Source organism: Terrapene carolina, unplaced genomic scaffold (assembly GCF_002925995.2).
Source record: "Terrapene carolina triunguis isolate 2854851 unplaced genomic scaffold, T_m_triunguis-2.0 Scaffold94, whole genome shotgun sequence".
Lineage (NCBI taxonomy): Eukaryota > Metazoa > Chordata > Testudines > Emydidae > Terrapene > Terrapene triunguis.
The window spans coordinates 805,145-826,864 of record NW_020664445.1 but is presented as its reverse complement, the minus strand read 5'-3'; the positions used below and the strand labels follow the sequence as shown (position 1 = coordinate 826,864).

The window sequence follows — 21,720 nt, the reverse complement described above, 5'->3', positions numbered from 1 at the left end:
GCAGGAGCTGGGTAAGGTGGCACAAATTTTTCCCTCACTTACACCTGTGCAACCACACTGAAGTCAGTGGGATTGAACCCGAGTAAGTAAAGGAAGAATCTAATCCATGCCACCTATTTCTCAGATACAGTAAATCACTTCTGGTATTCTGTACAACAACAACATTGTTTTCATAGAGTTTATTCAAATAAAAGCTTCAGGTAAACATGGTCAATAAACAATTTAGAAAAACAAAGATCAAAAACATTCCTCTTCAAATTATTCCACAGTAACACTGAACCGTATGTTAAAAATGCTGCCCTAGATAACAAAACGTAATTGTACATTAGCAGACTGAGTGGAAAATTAAACTCATTCATTCAGGCCATGTCTAAACTAGCGAGCTTAGAGCAGCACGGCTGTGCCGATGCAGCTGCACCACTGTAAGAGTGCTCGAGTAGCTGCTCTCTGCCGACGGAAGAGACCTCTCTCAGAGACATACTAAAACTACCTCAACGAGCGGCAGCCGCAATGTCATCGGGAAAAGCTCTCCGCCAACATAGCGCTGTGCACACCGGCACTCAGGCCAGGGAAACTTCTGTTGCTCCTGGGGATGTTTTTTTCACACCCTGAGCGACATAAGTTTTGTCGACGTAAGTGGTAGTGTAGACATGGCCTTAGTCAGTGTTAAAGAATACATTTCTTCTGAAGATTTTAACAGCCTGGACAATAAGTTAAACACACACACACACATATATACAGTATTGCAGTCAGATATTTAAAACATTCTATTCTGCTTGGGGGATGAGCATTTTTGTTTTTGCTACTAGCCTTTCCATTTACAAATATAAAATCACAAACTTGTGACAGGATTGCACATTTTCTATCCTGACACTATCTTATCTTTCCATTCCAAAGTTCTATCACATTGTAAAAACAGAGAGCAACTGTACCTTATTTAATAGCATAGTGCTGCTTAACACAGAGCTCTGAATAATAAAACCATCAAAAGGAGATTAGCTTTAGGCCGTACGCAACAACAAAAAAGAATGCAAAAAGTACCACATGAAAACTCATCCCTTCCCAGACTCAGTGCTTCACCTCATCAAGTAAAAACATTACTAGGATTTAACCTTTTCCCCTCCCCAATTTGACAAAAAACACCAACGTTTTTGTAGTGTTTAAAAAGCCAGTAGTAATTAAGGATGTGACAAATCCATTTTTTAAAGTACTTGCCAAATTCGGAATTATTTACTGCAGTATTCAGTGGCAGGAGAGTTCTGGAACTAGGAGGGTTGGCAGGAATAGTGTGTGTTGTGCACTCTGTAAATACCAGGGAAGCCCCAGAGTGCACCTGGAATGGTACAGCAGTAAAACAGTCACTCAGATGCAGCTGTGTTAGCTACTCAAAACTGTATTAACTTGGATACAAATACCTGAAAAATTCAGTATTTATGTATCAACTGAATATAAAACAAAGATTTGTCCTATTTGTAGCCAGTAACTGACAAAAAAAAGCTATGACTTGTAGATAACCATCATACTCCAGGAAAGAAATCTGGACTACAGCCTTATTATACACAGATATGAAAGCATCAAAACTGCTTAACTCCTTGACATTGGCACCACGAGTGCTCCAGGGTTAGCGCCAGTATATTTGGTATTCATATTTCATTAACAACCCCAAGCTCTTGACTTGCCCACTGAGAAGGAGCTGAACAAATCAGGGTCATTTAGCTTCACTGACTTCGCCTTGGCAATACTCTAGATCCATCTCGCTAAATGGATTCAAGCACAGGTTCAGACAGAAGCTATTATTCAGCAATCCCTCCCCAAAATGAAATACAAGAAAGTTTACTGTACTGACCAAAAATGCAAGTACCAATGAGAGGAGATACAGTTGTGAGGTTTTTAAACCCAGTGACACACCAGCAGTAGCTTTTAGATTATACTGTTGTAAATCTGAGGAAGGAGTTGGCAGCTGTCTACAAATTAACAGCCTGGCGTTTACACTTAAAAGATGAGGGTAGTGATTCTCAACCTCGTCCATACCATGACCCCAGATTACAACAACAATAAAGAAGTTTCAGGACTCCACTCCTATCTAACTGTAAAGAAAGGGAGGGTGATCATGACCCTATAAAATCTGTTTACAACTCCCAGGTTACTTGAGACCCATGGTTTAGAGCATCAAAGATCAGAATTCTGGACTCTCCTTTTATACAAAGTGTCCCCCTGTAGCATATGGCTCCATGTTAAAAAAATAAACAGTAGATAGCATTCCCTGACATATCTACATAAAGTGGTTAATAGAAAACATCTCTACTTTTGTTAACTGAGCCCCAAGCTCAGATTTTCCCAAGGACATATTAGGAAAGCCCACACCTCCTCTGATGGGAATAGGACTCTTCAGTGTCTTACTCCACCTTTTCATCCAGGGCTACCTTTGTATCCCTCGTTATCTTAGTCGTGCCCCTTCACAAAGCAGTCACTCCTGCTCTGAGTAACTGGACAACATTCCAGTGACCGCTGAAGTCAGACTGACTACCACAGCCACTAGGGGATGCTTTAGATCAATTTATCTATCTCCACTCTAGTATTTCAGTGCTGAATTTCCCCCCACGAGACAAAGAATGCTGAACCATTTGGTCTGGGTTCAAGTTTAATTTTCTCCTACCTATATTCCCACTTCAATCTTTCTTACATTCCTTTTGTACCTCTTTCCTCTCAGCTAGTCTTCTGAGTTCACACATATTACCTTCATTCTCTTCCTTTAGCTGTCACAGAGAATGTCAGATACAAGTGCCGTGAGAAGTACACACACCACCTATTATGCCAATAAAGATTCAAGCTCTCCTTAGGAAATGGATGAAAACTGATCAGAAAACTGATCTCGACATCTTGGGGTGAGGGAATTTAAGCATGGATAGGTCCGATGGTACCAAACAAATCCTGGTTACATCCATGTGATCAGTAGACTTGAATGACATCATCCCATTCATCAACAGGCCACATCCCATTGTACTGCACATTGGATGGAGAGCTCTTCCAGTCCCACACCTTCACAGGTACCTTCCAGTCCTTGCCATAGTTGGCTTCGACATATCGGAGGGTTTCACAAGGCACATGTACCTTGAGTTCTACAAACTCAGTCCAACACAGTGTAAACTTAGGAAACAGGTACCTATGTTACAATAAGAGAACACAATAGTTAAGACTCAAAGATAGGTATGATAGTCAGTAAACAAAACCTTGGCAACCACTACACCATTTGATTTTTAAAATTACGAAGGAGTACAGATTGTGTATTGTGGCCAGAGCATAAGACAGAGTCAGGGACATCTGCATTTCAATTCTTTCCCTGCCCATGACTTGCTGCATGACTTTGGGCGAGTGACTTAACCTCCCCACTTCTGTTTCCTATCTGTGAAATAGGGGTAATAATGACTTATCTACCTTACAGGGATGTTGTGAGGATTAACTAGTTAATGGCTGTCAAGTGCTTTGAAGTTGGAGTTTTATTATGGCTACATGCTCAATATGCTCTCCCTGATTGCTTTGCTGCAGATGCAATGCCCTTAAAAATATAAATCACAAAGAAAACCAAACCTGCCATGGGGCATCGAAGTAATACAAGTTGCCAGACCTATGCAGAATGCCCCTCCCTCTTCTCACACCTGTGGTAGAATGAGACATACCAGCAATGCCCAGGTGATCCAATGGAGAAGATACAGGACAGGGAGCTTAGGATCTACTTCCAACTTTGTCACTGACTTGTGATGCAAACCCAGGACAAGTTACTTCGGGTTAGACTGTAACCCTACACGCTGACCTGGACAAATAGTAGTCGAGCAGCCCCAGGAGCAGCACATGTGCCGCGCACATGCATATATATATATTTGCAGAAAAAAGCTTCTGCTGAAGACTTGCTGCAGTTCCGCCTTTTGCCCACCAGAGGGCGCTGTAGCATCAGAACACAGCAGCTGCTCCCGGCCAGCCCCAGCTAGGATAGGGAAGAGAAAAAGGCTGCAGTGCCTTCTTCAGAGCACTTGTCGGGCCAGGTCAGGAGACAGGGGATATGGGAAGACAGAGAGCGTGGGGCTGCTGGGGGGTCATACAGGGGCCCATAAAGGCTAGTGGGGGAGGACAGACTGGGCCAGGGGCTGAATGGAGTGGAGGTGCAGGGCCACGGGGGGGGAGGGAGGTGCAGGGCCACATGGGCAGAGGGGGAGGGGGTGCAGAGCTACAGAGGGGAAGGGCTATGGCTGAGTGGGGGCACAGAGACACATGGAGATGAGGGGAGGGGGCTGGATGAGGGGTGCAGGGACACACTGGAATGGGGGAAGGGTGTAAGACCACATGGGAACAGGAGGCTGGCTGAGTAGGGGCACAGAGACACATGGAGATGAGGGGAGGGGGTGCAGGGACACATGGGGACAGGCGCAGATGTGCCTGACTGAATGGGAGAGGCTAGGGGTCAGCCAGGGTCTGCATGGGGGATCCTTCCCCACCTCCCAAAAAAACCTGTTCCATACTTTTCCCACCCATATCCAACAACCCTACAAGTTCATACCCAGGCTCCTTCTCAGCAATTACTTCCCTCTCCCACACTGACTCCTCTAAGCATTTGCACCGCTTCTGAGGGGTGCAGGAAATATGGTTCTGTAGTTTAAATGAATTATTATTCAGCTGTCTGTATTTATATGCCTAGTGAGGACTCTATTTGTCAAAAAACATTTCCTGATCTTTTTGTTTTCTATATTGTTACAGACATACTTGCTGACAGCTATTTTGAAATAAATTACCAAAATAATTGAAACTGGTGTGATTATATTGTGTTATTTTGACAAATAAAATATGCAGAATCTTTCAGAATTTTAAAATACTGTGTGCAGAATGTTTAATTTTTTGGTGCAGAATTCCCCCAGGAGTATCCCGTGCATAAAATTAATCACAATATATGTGTTTGCAGGACTAGGGCCATACTCACAAAAGTGTCTATTCAAGGCATCTCTTGAGGAAGTTAGGAAACCAGCTCCACAAGAAGAAAAGAGAAAAATAGATACAATTCTAAAAAATTAAAACATGTGCCAAACATAACTGCTCAGATACTTTGCTTTCCTTTCCCACATCCTTCATCTATATTTGGTTATTCAAATTATACATTTCTTGGAGTAGGGACCCTGCTTTTATTCATGACTGTAAAGCATTAAGATCACTTCTAGTATGATGTAAATAACTGGTGAGCATTCTACACTGGGCATTTACTCTGTGTGGTAAAAATCAGGGATTTGGAGCAATCAAATTTTTGAACTGGTCCGCTCCGGCACCGGGCAAAAACCTACTGCTCCGCGCTCCAGCTCCGGGCTCTGCTCCAAAGCCCTGGTAAAAATAACACTATCTGATCACACCAGTTCCATAACAGAAGTCTGCAACAAACCTTACTACACACTAGTTAAGGCACAACACTCCTATGATGTCAAATTAACAGTCTCTCAAATGCCAGTATAAAAGTGTCTGCTGATCAACCAGCTGCATTGTCCTTATAATTCAGAGGCAAAAACGTTGTTAAAATACTTATAGTTGTAAATAATTATACGACTATCATTATTCCAATAAAATTTTACTAAATTAATGTTCGAAAATGAGGAAATTCATAGTGTTCCTATACTAATACTATTTACCCTATTGCTAAGTTTTTTGTTTATTTCCCATGGTGGTTTGTTTGTTTAGTTGGTTGATTTAAATCTAATATACCTTATTGTTTCTACTGTGAAATATTAAGTTGTTGCTACACCACAGTAACTTCAGAGCTTCTAAATTCTGCAGCATTCACTCCCAAGCACAGAAATTCTGGTACAGTAGAACCGCAAAGATATGAACACCAGAGTTATGGACTGACCAGCCAATTGGACACCATGTGAAACCGGAAGTAACCAATCAGGCAGCAGCAGAGAGAAAGGGGAGGGGAAAAAAAGGCAAAAAAAAAAAGCAAGTACTGTACTGTGCCTCTATTGCATCTTAAAGGTAGGCACATCTGGGCTGCTTGTCCCCACCCCACCCCCACCTTCAGGGCAGCCACTTACAGCAAGACATTGGGGCTGCCAGCCCAAGGCAGCTATAGTCTGCAGTGAAGGAGCAACGCTGGGGTCTGCGCAGCTTTCTCCCCTCCTTCCCTTCCCCTCCCCACCAGGAAGAGGACATGCTGTTTTCTCTCTCACACACATCCCTGGCCGAAGGGGACAAGCTTGCAAACTCATGCCAGGGCTGAGTAGGGAGCTCAGCTGCTGCTTGGAGTGTCAGCTGTTGGATTTGGAGCCCGAACTGTGCTTTGTTCAGTTACAGACAACCTCCATTCCCAAGGTGTCCGTAACTCTGAGCTTCTACTGTATTATCACCATTTATTCTTGAAGAACAGTCAATCCAGAGATCATTTATTGTCTGTCCATACAGTTCCAGGGGCTCAGACCTAGTTGAGGTCACTTAGAGATACGACAATATAAAAAGTTTCATATGAGCTCCGTATGTACTTATGATAGAGCTTCTAATTTCTGCAGCAGTAACTCTATAGCTTCTAAACTCTATAGTTGTCACTTTGATGTTTAGAAACTCTCCCATCTGCAGCCTCGTACAGTAGAAAGCTCTGTTTTTAAGGTGATAACAATTCTTAGAAACTCACTCCAAGCTGAAGAATTAGATTCTAGCATGACTTAAACAGAATAACTTCTGACTTCGTTGACCAACCCCATTTCCTCCCACGTTCCACAATCATTTTGAAAGAACAAAGTGAAAGCACCTAATGGTGGTGGGTATCCCAACCTTTAAAGTCAAGAGTGGTTAATAATAAGGTTTAACTGTTAAAAAAAAAAAATCTCTCCTTGTATCTCTCCTTTTAAGAAGGTATTTAATACAATGGAAGCTAGGTTAAGAGAGACATTCTGAACAGGTACATTCTGTTACTGATCAAGAGGACTAATTTCCATGCTCCTTTTTGATATATATTAGATATAGTTTACTATACCTAGGAAGCACCTCTTTTGGATTTCAAGTTTTCATTATATTGACTACTTTCTAACCCCACCTGACTATCACAGACCAAACTTCCACACCAGCCTTTCTCCAATACTGCTTAACAAGCAAAAAAAAAAAAAAAAGGATTAGAACATCTGTACCATATCCAAGAGTGCAGCACTTTGGGCACAACATTGGAGCATGAATTCAAAGCCAACATCCATTCTCACACATGGGAGGCATTCTGCCTTGTGCAGGGAGAAAAAACACTGCTTTCATGCCCATAATGACTGGTGCACACACATAATTTTGGAAGAGAATGGCAGCTCTTTTGGCAAGGAACTAGATGTCACAACATAGGTATGGCACAACCTTTATCACTGGAGATGAGGCATCAGATGGAAAGAACCCAGTCTAACGCTCAGAACCCAGGCTGAGTTTGCTCAGCTGACTGGTTACCTGAGAATATAAGAATGACCAGACTGGGTCAGACCCAATGGTCCATCTAGCCCAGTAGCCTGTTCCTGACAGTGGCCACCACCATATGCTTCAGAGGGAATGAATAGAACATGGCAATTATTGAGTCATCCATCCCCTGTCATTCAGTCCCAGCTTCTGGCAGTCAGAAGTTTAGGGATACCCAGAGCATTGGGTTGCCTCCCTGACTTTCCTCGCTAACCGCTATTGATGGACCTATCCTCCATGAACTTAACCTGCATGCTTAAATCTACATTTGCCTGCATATTTGATACAGAAAAGAGCAAGATACTGTAAATGGGGTTCCATGTTTCCTAAACCACTTTAATAACAGGAACATACTTTAAAAAATACCAAAGGCATTTGAGAGTAACGGCCCATATCACTGCAGAAATGCTATTGTGAAATGTATTGTTGTGGACCATTACTGCAGAATCTCAATGAGTTGGGTTATTTTGCAAGGACTGGTGAGCCCCTGTGCCATAATCTCTAATCACACAAATAGATGACTGAACCCTCAGTGCTACAAAATACATAAAAACAAGCACCTGAAAGAAAAAAATTGTAGCTTGAGTCCCCTTTTCCCTTTTTATTAAACTAGTGCTTGTCTTAGTCCAGATGACATCTGTTTAACAATTAGATTCCAAGGTTACTGCAGATTTTCAAAGAGCACGCTGACAATGCTGAATATAACACCAATTTGATGAGACATTTAAATGTCACTGTTTCTCTTCCCATTTCTCCAGCCCTCGCTGTGCAAAATATCTACAAATTCTTCTCTTCCTGAAGCACCTTCTTGCTTGGAGGATAAAGTTAAATGCCAACTGTTGTAACTACTATTTCTAAAACTTTGCCATTACAGTAACACATAGTATTTAATAACAGCATCTAATGCTGTAACAACTTGTTCAACTAGTTTTCCCTTCTATAGACTTGAAATGAATTCATACTTAAATTTCTTGCCCGATTTGGCTTGAGTTCCTCCATTCCATATGTGGTCATCGTCTTCATAGAAGAAAAAAATATCAAGTTTCACATCATCTTCTCCCTGAAAGGAGAGTTCCAAGCTGTCTTCTACCTGTGAGACAGACAAATACACTTCATATCCTCATATAACAATCAGGAAAAAAACAAGAGGTTGCCTGTGATTTATTTGTGCTGACATGTTACAGGGGAGTAATTGCCTTGTTACGATCTTGGGTGTCCCCCTCAGTGGGGGACACCTGAAGGGTAAAAAGAGAAAAAAGAATCTGCTCAGCAAGGAAACCCTTTAACAAGCCCTCTCCAAGAAAACAACTGCTCTCTAAGACCACAGAAGACCAGTTTCCATAGCTCTATTCTGTATATATATTGGCAACAATGCAAGTGTAACCACATTTCTTTATCCAGATCTTACAGCAGGAGTATTTTATTAGAATGCAAAAAACTGACTCCAGTTTGAGAGTCACATAAAAGAGCAGAATAACCTCAATAAAAGAGCAGAATAACCTCAATTAATTTTATTAACATTCCTTCCTTTTCGTTTCATATGTCCATTAGCACCAGTTAATGATGAATCTCCTGAATCCAAGCTAAACTAAGGGTATGTCTTCACTACCCGCCGATCCGGCAGGTAGCAATCGGTCTATCGGAGATCGACTTACCGCGTCTCGTGAGGACGCGGTAAAATCGATCCCTGATTGCTCTGCCGTCGACTCCGGAAATCCACCTCGACAAGAGGCGGCAGCGGAGTCGGCGGCAGCGGTCGGCTTTCCCCCGTCCTCACCGCCAGGTAAGCCGACCTAAAATACGCAACTTCAGCTACGGTATTCACGTAGCTGAAGTTGCGTATCTTAGGTCGGACCCCCGCTGTAGTGTAGACCTAGCCTAAGACTGTTTGTGAGATCACACACTGACATAGGGGCTGTATATAGCCCCTGATAAAACACTTATAATTACATTTAATCAACAACATTTTTTTTTTAATTCTGAGGTCTTCTGCATCTCTGTCCGAGACCTGTGATTTTGTCTCTTCACCCCACCCTTGTGATCCTGCACTGTAGCCATCAACTCTTTGGAGTCTAACAATGCTATTTCTTGAACCATCTGGGGGTCACTGATGGGCACCCTGAGGCACTTCTCTTGCAGCCCTTCCAGCCCCTCCTGGCTGTAAGCACAAGTCTATGCAGAATGATACCCCTATAAGCAGGCCAAATCAATACCAAAAGAACACAATCCACCTTCATATTTAAGGTTCTCTAGTGACACTAACACACAGCTAGAAACCCACATACAGAGTAGAATTCAGGGGCAGGCTCATGATTCCATTATGAAAGGTATTGTACAAAACACACATTTCCCCTAGCCCCAGAAAGTGTATGACGTCAATGAGTTTACACATGGGTAAATTAAATGTGCACAAACATTTGCACGATCAAGGCCCACAAGATCTTCTCTTATGAAAACTGTTTTTAAACACCTTCAGCCAACTAGAACCTTGAGAAAAATGTTATAATGAAGATAAAGTTCACCGTTCAGATTTGTTACTCACTAACCTTGCCAAACTTGTGCTTCAGTGGTAGTCCTGCCTTCTGAAATGCTGGAATAATATCAGATTTATAGTCTTGTATGAAGACCCCCAAATCCACGTCTTTGCTATAGGGAATAGTATTACACTGTCTATACCAGCCTAAAAAATGGAGAAAACACGAAATCAGAGACATGGTGAATATACAGCTAGAGCTGAAACTAAGTAAGAATGAAGTTTCATGTGCCACTAGCTGAGATATCTTTGGGGGAAGCCACTCAGCTGCCCTCTACAGAGACACCTGGATTGGAAAAGGAAGAGCATAGGGAGCTAACTCCACTTGTGGCCAGCTGTCTCCTCTGGAGAAGTGAGTATTGGGAAGGAGCCTACCACCACTTAAACAACGGTCCCTCTATCTCGCCTAACTTACATTGTTTTCTAACTTACATTTTTAAAAGAAAACTATTCCTGATCTGAGCCCTTTATGCCAAGTTTAATCTAATATTTATGAAGTCACAATTCTATTTTTAAAAATGGATTACTTCACTTCAAATACTAGTTATTTCTGGGATGTAAACTGCCTACGTGCTGCTGTTGGGAAATGGTGAGACTAGAAACCAGATATGCTTCCCCCCCAGCCCCTTTTGTTTAAGCCACATCGTAGGTAACGGCACAAGACGAAAATAATACTCCATTTTAAGGCAAAAATAAACCCTAACATTTAATGAAATACTAACAAGAATTATTAAATCTATGGCTATAATCTACTTTGGAATTTAACATTCTCTTTCACCCATAATGAATCTGGGATATTGCTTTCAACCTTGGTACAGTCAAAAGGTTACCGTATGGTCCCCCCTATACTGAAGTTTTATAAATAATTTATCACACTAAACACCAAGTTTGTGTGGGATGGAGAAAAATCTGCATCTAAAATAAAAGATAACTGAGAAGCAAGATTCCTCTGCATTTTCTTTCAAGTCCCTTTACAAATTATTATTAGTGACCTGGTCCTGCAAGCTGCTGAGAGTTTCCTGAGAAGTGATCAATGTACTGAAGTACTACTGACTTAAATGAAAACGCTCAACATTTCATATGAAGCGTGTCCAGCATCTCAAATGGCTGGGCTCTAAGTGGCTTCTGAAAGGGATCTTGGAAATAAAACAAATACTATTTTATTGTAATTTGTGGATTCCTCATTTTGACTTAGCAGTGACGTTATTTTAACTGTGCTAATGCACTGCTTCACACACCTATCAGATACCCCCTACTAACCTGATGCATTCAATTGTCAATCTCAGCCACCAGCACTGGAACTAAACAGGATTAAATGTTTCAGATTTCAAAAGGCGCTTTAATGGGTTTGAAAAGCAATACAATATAAGCTCAAATACTTTACCAAGGCATGTTCCACTGCTCAACCAGAACCTCACTCCTAAGTTATTTAATGTCAGGGCAGCCAGATGAAGCAATGCTTTTGCTTTTTTCCTAAACTCCACTGCATCAAGAGAGGCATCATCAGGATACAGCTAAAGGGTTAAGGAACATTAAACTACTTTCAGACATAAATGCACCTTAATTTTGAAAATGTTCTTAGTTTAAAAAAAAAAAAGGGGGCAATTTTTTTCAAGACTGTAATTAGTCTCTGGACACTGTCTACACCACCATCTTGTGGCTGTTTGGCAATATAAACGGTGAAAGGAAAAAAGTAAAATTTAAGTGCCTATACAATAAACCAGTGGTTCTCAACCGGGGCTCCGGGGGCGCCCTGGGGGTCCGTGAGCCCTTTCAAGGGGGCCGGTTGAAGTCCCGATTCCCGACGCACCCCGTGGGGCTGAAGATGGGCGGCACAGGGCTGAAGCCCCAATCCCTGCCCCTCCCCCTCCACAGGGCTGAAGTCCTGATCCCCAGGACCCCCTGTGGGACTGAAGCCCGGAGCCCCGAGCCCTGGTGCTCCCTGTGAGGAAGAAGCCTGAGCCTATGAGCAGAGTTGGGGACATGGAGGGCATTTGCGCCCCCCCCCACCCAAAACTGCAGCACTAGATTACAGCAGTCCCTGGGGCAGTTCCACACCTCCCCCCCCATCTCCTCTCCCTGCCCCTTGGCCAGGTCAGAGGCGGAAGCTGGAGCCGGGCAGTGCGGGGCAGCTGCTGCTCTGGCTGGCATCATGGAGTAGGCAGCAGCAGTGTTCCTTCCTCTCCTGCAGTGCCCCAGGTTGAAGATGCTCCTCAGCTACCATTTGCTCCGGCAGAGGCAGTCGGTAAGAGTCCCCCCAGGTGGGGAGACCTAGCTCTGTGGCTGGCAGACTCCTTGGGGAACAGGGACCGCAGGGGAGTCCTCACAGCACACAGCCCCTAGTACCCCTCTCCCTGCACCGTGAGTTACCCCCGTGCCTGCACACAGCCCCAGCTGCCCCCTCCCTGCACCCTGAGCTACCTCCTGCCTACACACAGCCCCTAGCCACCCCCTCCCTGTACCCACAGCCACCCCGTGTGCACACAGCCCCAGCTACCCCCTTCCTGCAAGTTGAGCTACCCCTTCCCTGCACCACAGTCCCTAACTACCCCCTCCCTGCACCCTAAGCTGTTTTCAAATTTTTTGAGCTAAGCTCCCCACCTTTGAGTTGTAATTTTTGCTTGCCCCCCCCTCCCCCCCAACCCAGACAGGTGGGTGGACTGCTGAGGTGAGTCGGGGTGGAGGTGGCACTCCCTCCCTGGACCCCACCATGCGGAGGTTGTTCGAGCCCCGCTGGCCCCTGCCTCTCCCCTAAATAGAAGTCAAACTACGCCTATACCCAAGGCCCCTGCCCCGAAGCCCCTCCACCCCCACGGGGCCCTGCAGTTTTTATAGCATGTCGAGGGGGGCCTCAGAGAGAAAAAGGTTGAGAACCCCTGTAATAAACCATCCTCTGTTACCTTTTCCAAACTCATAAAATGTAAAAGTCAGTATTAACGTACTACTGGAATGATCCACACCAAAACCAAAAAGATGAATGTATATATTAAAGAAATAAAATATACCTCTACCTCGATATAACATGAATTCGGATATAACTCAGTAAAGCAGCGGCTCCGGGGGGGCGGGGCTGCGCACTCCGCTGGATCAAAGCAAGTTCAATATAACGCGGTTTCACCTATAACGCGGTAAGATTTTTTGGCTCCCGAGGACAGCGTTATATCGAGGTAGAGGTGTATGTAAATGCTGTGATTAAACCTCTGCAAAGCTTACAACAATAATGCATATTGAGCCTGATCCTGCTCTCACTAAAGTCAATTACAAAACTCTTATGGATACCAACTGGGGACAGAATTGGGCTCACTGTGGTTATTTTTAGCACATTTTTTACAACTTGTCTGGTGCCACCAAGTGTTAAAATAGTGTAGTGAAGTTACAAGTTTACACTAATTTCAGTTGAGGCACAGTCATTTAAAAGTAGCAGTGCATTTTCAAGTTATCAGAGCACAAAAAAGCATCTTAACAACAAAAGGTCTCCACTGGGATAACTCTGGTACCAACTTTCCAAAACAAAAAAACGTTTTTTCTTTACTCTGAACAAGCTCTAAAAAGATTCAACCCAATCAATCAAGTTACAAGCCCCTGAAAAAGGGGATTTTGAATGAATGTACTCTCAAATTTAAGCATAACACTACAGATGTGCTGTAATGCATGGTCAATCCTACTGTGACCAAAATTAAAAAGTTACCAGAAAATTGGGACTCTCATTTACTCTAAGGCTGCTTTATACAACTCTGACAGAGTAGAGGGGTCTTAAAGTGTGTGTAAATCTATATATAACCATTTATCTATTCTCCATATGATTTCAAATGCAGAGACAAATGCAGCCAGACTAAAACCAAACAAATGAAACATCTTTAGTTATTCAGAGAAAAAAGTTCTAGTTATACTCTCAATTATAAAAAAAATTAGTTTCTTTACTTTCTGAGAACGAAGGCCCCAATGCTGCACTTATGCAAGAGTTTAATTTTAAGCCTATGAGTAGACCCATTCAAGTCAAACACATACCTAAGTGTTTGCAGGATGGAGGCCTATGAGTGGAAATCTACTTTACATTTCAGTGGAAACACTACCTGATTACCACTCACCTGAAAGAATGCCCGAGCTTCTCTGTACCTACATTCAAGAAACCTAGAGTGTGACATCTCCTCTAGAAATTGGGAGAGATTTTTTGGAATCTGAACTTTTAAGTCATCAATGGAAAGTTGTAGTACTTCTGGCCTGCAGTGAAAGAAAGACATTATATTAACCTGGCCAAGAATGCATCAGCGGTGACTAATCAAACACCACCTCCTATCTCTGGCCCAGGTTATAAAGATCTAAAACTTGTTGAGCACTTGAGCAGTTGCTACCTATAACCAAATGTATTACAACTGATTACACAAAACTAGAACCTCTTGGGTGCAATAAAATCTACAAACTACTCTCCTAGGCAAAGATTTTCAAAATACGGGCTAATATTAGACTCCTAAATCCATATTTAGACAACTGAATAAGTCACCTTATTTTTCAAATGTGCCAAATAGCCAGCAGCTCGCACCGAGTTCACTGGGAGCTGCTGTTTTTCAGAGCATTTGAAAAACCAGGCCATTTAATTCAGTGCCTAAATATGGATTTAGGAGTCTAATATTAGCCCCTATTTTGAAAGTCTTGGCCCATATTAATAATTTAACAATAGTTTAGGCCTTCATGACAACTGAAATGTTGAATGATATTCGATAGTTAATGCCCCGGATTTTAAATGTTTATGCATATAATAAATACAAGAGTTCAAGGTATAGAAGGGACGTTTAATAACTCAGTAATTCTTAGCAAAAAGTTTTCCCGTTTTTTTTTTTTTTTTTTTTTTCTTTAAACTACAAGCGTTTGTTTCTGTTCTGGTTGTTGTGACAATTTCAAGTAGACTGCAGGAATATTATTCTCACAGTCAGGCTGTATGCATCTTGCTTCGCCAAGACTGCAGCAAATGTGTAGCTTTGCCATTTTTCATATGCTACTGAAACACTGCATAAGTGAAGGCAGCCTAGTTGTGGCTTAGAAGGCTGGGCTTACAACACCAAAGTACATGCTGCTCAGGGAAGGCAAAAATAGAAAGAAAGATAGAAAGAGAAATTGAGACGCAAAGAGTCAAGTTACAAGAGTTCCAGTCAACCGTTACTGAGCTTTTTATCAGTTTCCCGATGATGTTACTCTCTGTGGATTCCTTTTTTAACCTTCCCTTATTATAACCTTAGTACAATTATTTCTACCACGTTTACTAAAGTGAATAAAAGAATCAGGCCCCTATAATGAAAAAAATAAATAAAGTCACAGTACAGAAAATGTGAAGTCAATTCTCTCTCAAAACCCACCCCAAACTCCAGATCTGATCACCCTGGAATTCTGGGGAAGTTCAGAGCCAGGCTACCTGTTTTTGACCAATTTTAGTAGAGGCACTTTCATGCCAAGTTCCTATTTCAGTCACTTATAGTAACTTTAAAAATGGAAGAGAAGCACAGTTTAAGCACAAGACTGGGGGCAAATAATTCATCCGAGATCTGACACAGACTTTGCACATCTGACAAGGCAATTCACTTAACCTTGCTGCTTCAGCTTCCCTATTTGTACGGCAAGAATACAAGTACCTGATGGGGTGTTGTGAGGATTAACATTGTGAAGTGCATTGAATATAAAAAGCACTATAGGCTTGATCCCAGTTCCATTTAAGTAAATAGCAACACTTCCATTGCTTTCAATGGTGCAGAATCAGATAATATGTTACTACTCCTATTCTGGCTGAAATTGCTTGTGCTCATTCAAAATTTTATTTTTGAGGGGAGGCTTTTGGTAAAATTCCAGTTGGTCATTTCTGAGGTAACCAGGTCTGAAAAACCACTGGTTTTCAATAGTCTATATATAAGCAACTAAATAAATGGACCTAAATCTACTGCACCAGAAAAACCCCACACTTGTGCATAAATATGGGTTCCCTTATTTGCATGCACCAATATGGGGGAGGGGTTTGACACAATGGGTTCAAATGCATTTCTGACCCAGCTATGCTGGCATAAAAGAGGTTTCTCTTCAATATCCTTCCACATTAGTCACTACGTACTGTTACAATGACCTTTGTTGCAAATGTAGCCTCCCCTTTTCTCAATGCTGAGTGTGTCACATATGAAGTTTTCTGACCAAGTTTTGGCTCTGTAGCATAATTCAAAACGTACGGAAAGAGGTTACACTTCTTTAATATCAGATATTACTAATATGACAATCCCTATCTTTCCTGACATATATTTACTTCAAAATATTTCAGACATAAGCTGACAAGCAGAGTCATTCAATTATCTGCTGGCAAGATGTGCTACCATACCTCTTTGGAAATCAAAATATCCTACCACAAATCAATGCTGGGTTGGCCCATTACTGGATCTCTCACGCCCAGGTTAAGCCACTTAACCTCTCTGTGTCTCAATTTCTCCATCTGTAAATTGGGGAAAATACTTGTTTTACTATTAATATAATTGGATCTGTCACCTTAAACTTTTGATTCTCCTGTATTTTAGTGAACACAAGATGAATTTCATAACTTGCCCTTTAGAACCATGAATTACTGATCTTAAGACAAAGTGGTAGTATTTAACGTTGCTATAATAGCCTTAAATCCTCCTTGTCTTCCTCCATTTTTAACTTACTTGTTGTAAGCTCCAGGGTAGCGACCAAAGTGTAGCTTTCGGAAAGGAACAAACTTTCTGTCTATGTTTTGTTTCAGCCGCAATGGGCCATGCCAGACATAGTTACCACTCCTCTCATAAAAGACCACCAGGTGGATGGCATGAGCGGCCAGTTTGAAGATATAGTGGAGGGGAATTTCAATCCCAGAGAGGTCATCCATCCCTTCCAAACGGGGGTCTTTGTTCTGTATCTTTAGCCACCGGAACCCCATTTTTTCAGCAGCTCTAACCAAACTTACCTAAACATCAGAGAAACAACACTTACTGTGAAGAGGACAAAAACAAGACTTCAACACTAAGGGCCAATTCTTCATGCACATACGTTATTCCTGATTTACAACATACAAATTAGATCAGAATCAGGCCCTACCTATTCCAGAATTTCTCCTAAACCTTAAAAGGATGGTAACCATCTATGCACATTTTTGTTTTCTACTTGTTTTCACTTCACTTACCTTAAATCACAGCAATACCAAAATAAACAGATAAAAAAAAAAAAAAAAAAAAAAGAGCTTAAATGTCCCCATTTCTCCCAGTTTTGTAGTGCACAATGAAACCATATGATGAGTTCCCTCTTTTGGTGAAAGTCCCGTAATCATACAATACAAACTGGGATAGGACACCTCTTCCACTACTTAGAGCTTGCCTACATGAACGTTTAAGGCCAGGTCTACACTTCGCACATTGGTATAACTACGTCACTCAGGGGGTGAAAAATCCAACCCCCGAGCGAAGCAGTTATACCGACCTAACCCCTGGTGTAGACAGTGCTAAGTTGACAGGAGGACTTCTTTTGTTGACATATCTACCGCCTTTTGCGGAGATGGATTAACTACGTCAAAAGGAGCAGCTCTCCTGTCAGCATAGTAGCTTCTTCGCTAAAACGTTCTCCGTGTAGACAAGCCCTTAGTTTGCAGCACACCCTCAGCGTGGATCCTGCTGACATGCATTAGCAGTTCATTAATTCATAAGCACTTTGATTAGTCCCATTTCAAAAAGGATGAGATCAAATAGCATTAATGAACAGTTAGTGCGCGTCAGCGGAGTGCACATTGACAGCACATGGCAGGCTAGTGCAGGGTAGATTCACAGCCCAACTTGCTGCCAACTAAATATTCATGTAGACAAGCCCTTACTTAAATCCAACTCCCACAAAATATTCTAACAAAACTGTCACTGTGTAAATATATACGTGCAGATTTTTCACTGGAATGATTATAAATGTTTACATTGAAGCTGTCAACCTCTGTGCTACTTTATAGATTCTGCTATGAAACACTGTACCCTTCCTGATGCCTTACGCAAGTACTCAGCTCCCTGGTATTCTTCTCTTCTTGTTTGAATCCTGCTTCTTTAGCCATTAAAAAACACACAAACCACACACACACACACACACACACACACTTCACATCTTTCCATCCACTATCAAATACCTCAAAATGTTCAGTGTTTCATTCGCTTCATATTCTAGTCTACATAGGTTGTCATACGATGGTCAGACTGTAGTATCCAAATGACTTCCTGTAGTGCATTAACCAACGTGACTAACATCTGTCATGAGTTTGTTCTGATACGTCTTATGACTCCAGATAGTCTTCTCTTTCTGAAGAGACTAGATAATTTCACTGCTAGATTAAATCGTGATCATCACTTCATCCTTCAGCTTTCTCCATTCACTCTCTGACCCTTTTGTCTCCCATCTATCTTTGCCTGTCTCAACCATATCAGCCCCGGCGAGATCATAACATCCTCTAAAACTGAATGCTTCAAAGACTGTAGTCCTTCTACAGAGTAAAAAGTCCTCGTTTTCCCACTGTCTCAATTACTCTCCTTAACTTGGACCTTTACTTTGCATCCAACGCTGAAACCTTGAGAGAGTCCTTGACTTTGAATTTACTTGTTTCCTCCCACCCCACAGCACCTTGTCTTTAGCTTTGGATCACTCCCAGAATTCATCCTTATATTGAACCTGACTCTTCTGACATCCTTATTTATGCCTTGATTATATCATGACTTGACTGTTGCAAATCCTTCTTTTATGATCTGCATAAATGTTAGCCTAAATTTCACAAGTTACATGAAGCCAATCAGCTTTAACATATTCCTCAAGGGAGGGGAATAAGATGATGACTAAAGAGAAGATCAACACTCAAGACTTAAACAGCTCTTTTCAACAGCAAATCCAAAACTGTAAGCTCCCCTTTTACAGATGGCATCACTGAGGCACAAAGAGGGAAAGCTAGAAGAGTGTTCTGACTCATGGCCCATGCTCAGTTTCTGTAAGCTAAAATTAGTATTGACAAAGAGAAAGAAAGAAATACAGCTGACCTTCTTTACTCAGGCCCAAAATGCCACCACTTTTCACTGCGTTTGAGTAAAGAGTTTTACATCTGCCTGTCTCACATTTTTTCCCCCTTCTTAAATAAAATTATTTAGATTTTTATTGAAGTCATCTCCATACATCTTGTGCAAGTTAATCAAATAATACACATTTCCAGAATACAGTAATTTTGTACACCTAGCTTTTCTTTTTATCATAAAGCCCCAGCTTTTTCTGTCAGAAAGAGTTTAATTAAAATCTTATAATATAAAAAAAAATGACAAGGTAACAAACATATATCAGTATATGGTTGCTGTAATTATGAAACAATCATATAAATGCACATTAACAGCTCTGCTACCTCTGCAGTGGATACTACTCAAAATTTACTATGGCTATATGTATGATAAATTTCTATTTCTTTTTCTTCTCCCTTTCTAACAGATCTCTCCCTCCTGAAAGTTGGTCCCCTCTCACCTCAGTCTATGTATGTTGTGGACAGTCGCCCAACTATCTTTGGGCTACCTGATGAATTCTCAATTCACTGAGACTGCCTTTGAAACATTTTATCTGAGCTTCTCAAGAGTGTTGGCAGAAGCTATTCTCTCTTTGGGACTTCCCTGCCATGTGCCATGCATCTTGAACAGACCGTTGCATGACTTCCCTTTACCTCAAGGTTTCTAAAAAAAAATTTTTAGGTACACCACTACTTTTAGACCAGTTCCACATCATGAACTTCAAACCTGGAAGTCTTTAAGTATTTTCTGTTCAACCATTAATTCTATAATGGCTGGGTGCAACACAGCAGACAAAAATGAAAAAGGAGAATATCTTACTTCATGTTTCCATGTTTTGTCCAGTAATGCAAATGTGGTGAAGTCCCGTGGAGCACACAAATACTTGCATTCTGGGCTCATGCCATCGGAAGAGCTGCTGAGCTGTTCAAAGTCTTTCTGAATTAATCCCAGAACCAAAGGATCAATGAGATACACTGGTACATTGTGACTGGACACTAAACCAAGGAATTTCTTAATCACGTGCTGTTTGGAAGAGCAAAAAATAAGAATCAGATCACCCTAAAAGTGTGTAAAAGTTAACCTTTTAAAATTATGAATCCATTAGGAATTGATCTCTCCCAATAAGACTTCTGCAATGGGAACAGAAAGTGGAATAAGCACCAAACCTGATAGCTCAAAAGGAGATTACAGAGTGAAGTGCGTACATAAAAGAACAGGGTTCCCCCGTGACACACATTTAAGAACAAAATCCTTCACTGACTGGCTATACTTTATGTGCAATAGCATGTGTGTGACGTAGTCCTTATGTGGACATATAGGAGCTCTCATGTCCATATATTTTCAAGAACTCTAAGCTCACGTTTTGTGTTCCATGTTTCTGACCAGTGCACTTCTTGCTGTACAGCAGAGCCCTCTACTGGAAAAAGTAAGGCCAGACTAGCTTTTGAGACAATGATCATTAGACAACAGCAGCAAAATTAAGAGTAAATTGTGGGTTTAGTGAAATTTACTGGCTTTTTTCACTTATGAAATAAGTTAATAAAAATATATAATTTTCCTGAAAGCACAAAATGTGATATTCATACGAATTAGAATTAAAATTCTTTACAAGACTACTTTTAAAAAATCCCAGTCAACAGGTTTATATAATCATGTGAGCTAGTCATCTTACAAAATGGTCACTCAAATTTGGGAGGAAGAAGAGTTTATTATTACACTTAGTAGATACTATATGGCATGCCATAATAATAATTAGCATGTATTCACCACTTTAGGTCTTCAAAGCACTATACATGTATTAACTAATTAATTCTCATCAATATGACAGGAACAGGTAAATATTCTTATCCTATTTTACAAATGGTGAAACTGACAAGAAGAGTGAAGGAAACGATCTCTGATCATAAAACATGCTCATGGTAGCACTATTTCACAGTGTCTTTTGCTGTGGAACTGGCAAATCTAATCAGGAATTTTTGCATATTTATTTTTGAGGGGCAAGGGAGAAGAATTAGCAGGTGGATTTCAAGAGTATCCTGAGCAAACTTGGACATTTGTCACTCCGTTAAGCGGAACTGCACAATTCATGCCATCAGTCCTGTATCAAGTATGCTCTTTGTAATGCTATGGTTTCTGGTATGTACAAAAGGTGCACTGTTCAGGCAAGCTTGGATGTAATGCACTCTTTGTTTGGTCTAGACCACTCTGATGTTTGTAAGTATCAAAAAAGCACTGTAAGGACTAGATGCTTCAGCCAGATTATCCAGTCTCTAGGAGGGTGATTTGTTAGCTTGACTCATACACAGGTATTCTTTCAATTAGATACAGTCACATCTCCATGGAAGATGAAAAATCAACAAACATTTACAGCAATTTATCGTACTGTGACAACAATTAAAAGTTAATCTAATTTAACACTGCAGGATAGATTAAATCAATTACAAGCAAATGCCTTAATGTGCAGTTCTACTCTGAAAGTGAATGTAAAAATGGCATTGCAGGGTTGGTTGCATGTTCATCATACCTCAATGATTCCAGATCAAATGTGTTCAGTCAAGAGACTTTGCCCCACCCTCCAACTACAGCCCTGCAAACTGAACCTGGCATTTGAATGCCAAGCTATGGTTTTGTTTGGGTCACACATTGTGTCCAATAACACTGGTCTACAATTTTTGAGAAGTC

General features: G+C 41.4%; 1 protein-coding gene across 1 annotated transcript in view; it reads right to left on the bottom strand.

Annotated features, from left to right (window-relative positions):
• Positions 1-591: 591 nt before the first annotated feature.
• FKTN (fukutin) overlaps positions 592-21,720 on the bottom strand; it is a 41,562-nt gene continuing 20,433 nt past the window's right edge. Inside the window, exons 4-10 of the mRNA XM_026650846.2 lie at positions 19,858-20,061; positions 16,663-16,940; positions 14,077-14,209; positions 11,373-11,502; positions 10,002-10,135; positions 8,418-8,545; positions 592-3,163 (exon numbers count right to left, since the gene is read on the bottom strand). Of these exons, the coding sequence (XP_026506631.1) occupies positions 2,950-3,163; positions 8,418-8,545; positions 10,002-10,135; positions 11,373-11,502; positions 14,077-14,209; positions 16,663-16,940; positions 19,858-20,061 (1,221 nt within the window). The 3' untranslated portion in view covers positions 592-2,949. The remainder of the gene's footprint in view (positions 3,164-8,417; positions 8,546-10,001; positions 10,136-11,372; positions 11,503-14,076; positions 14,210-16,662; positions 16,941-19,857; positions 20,062-21,720) is intronic.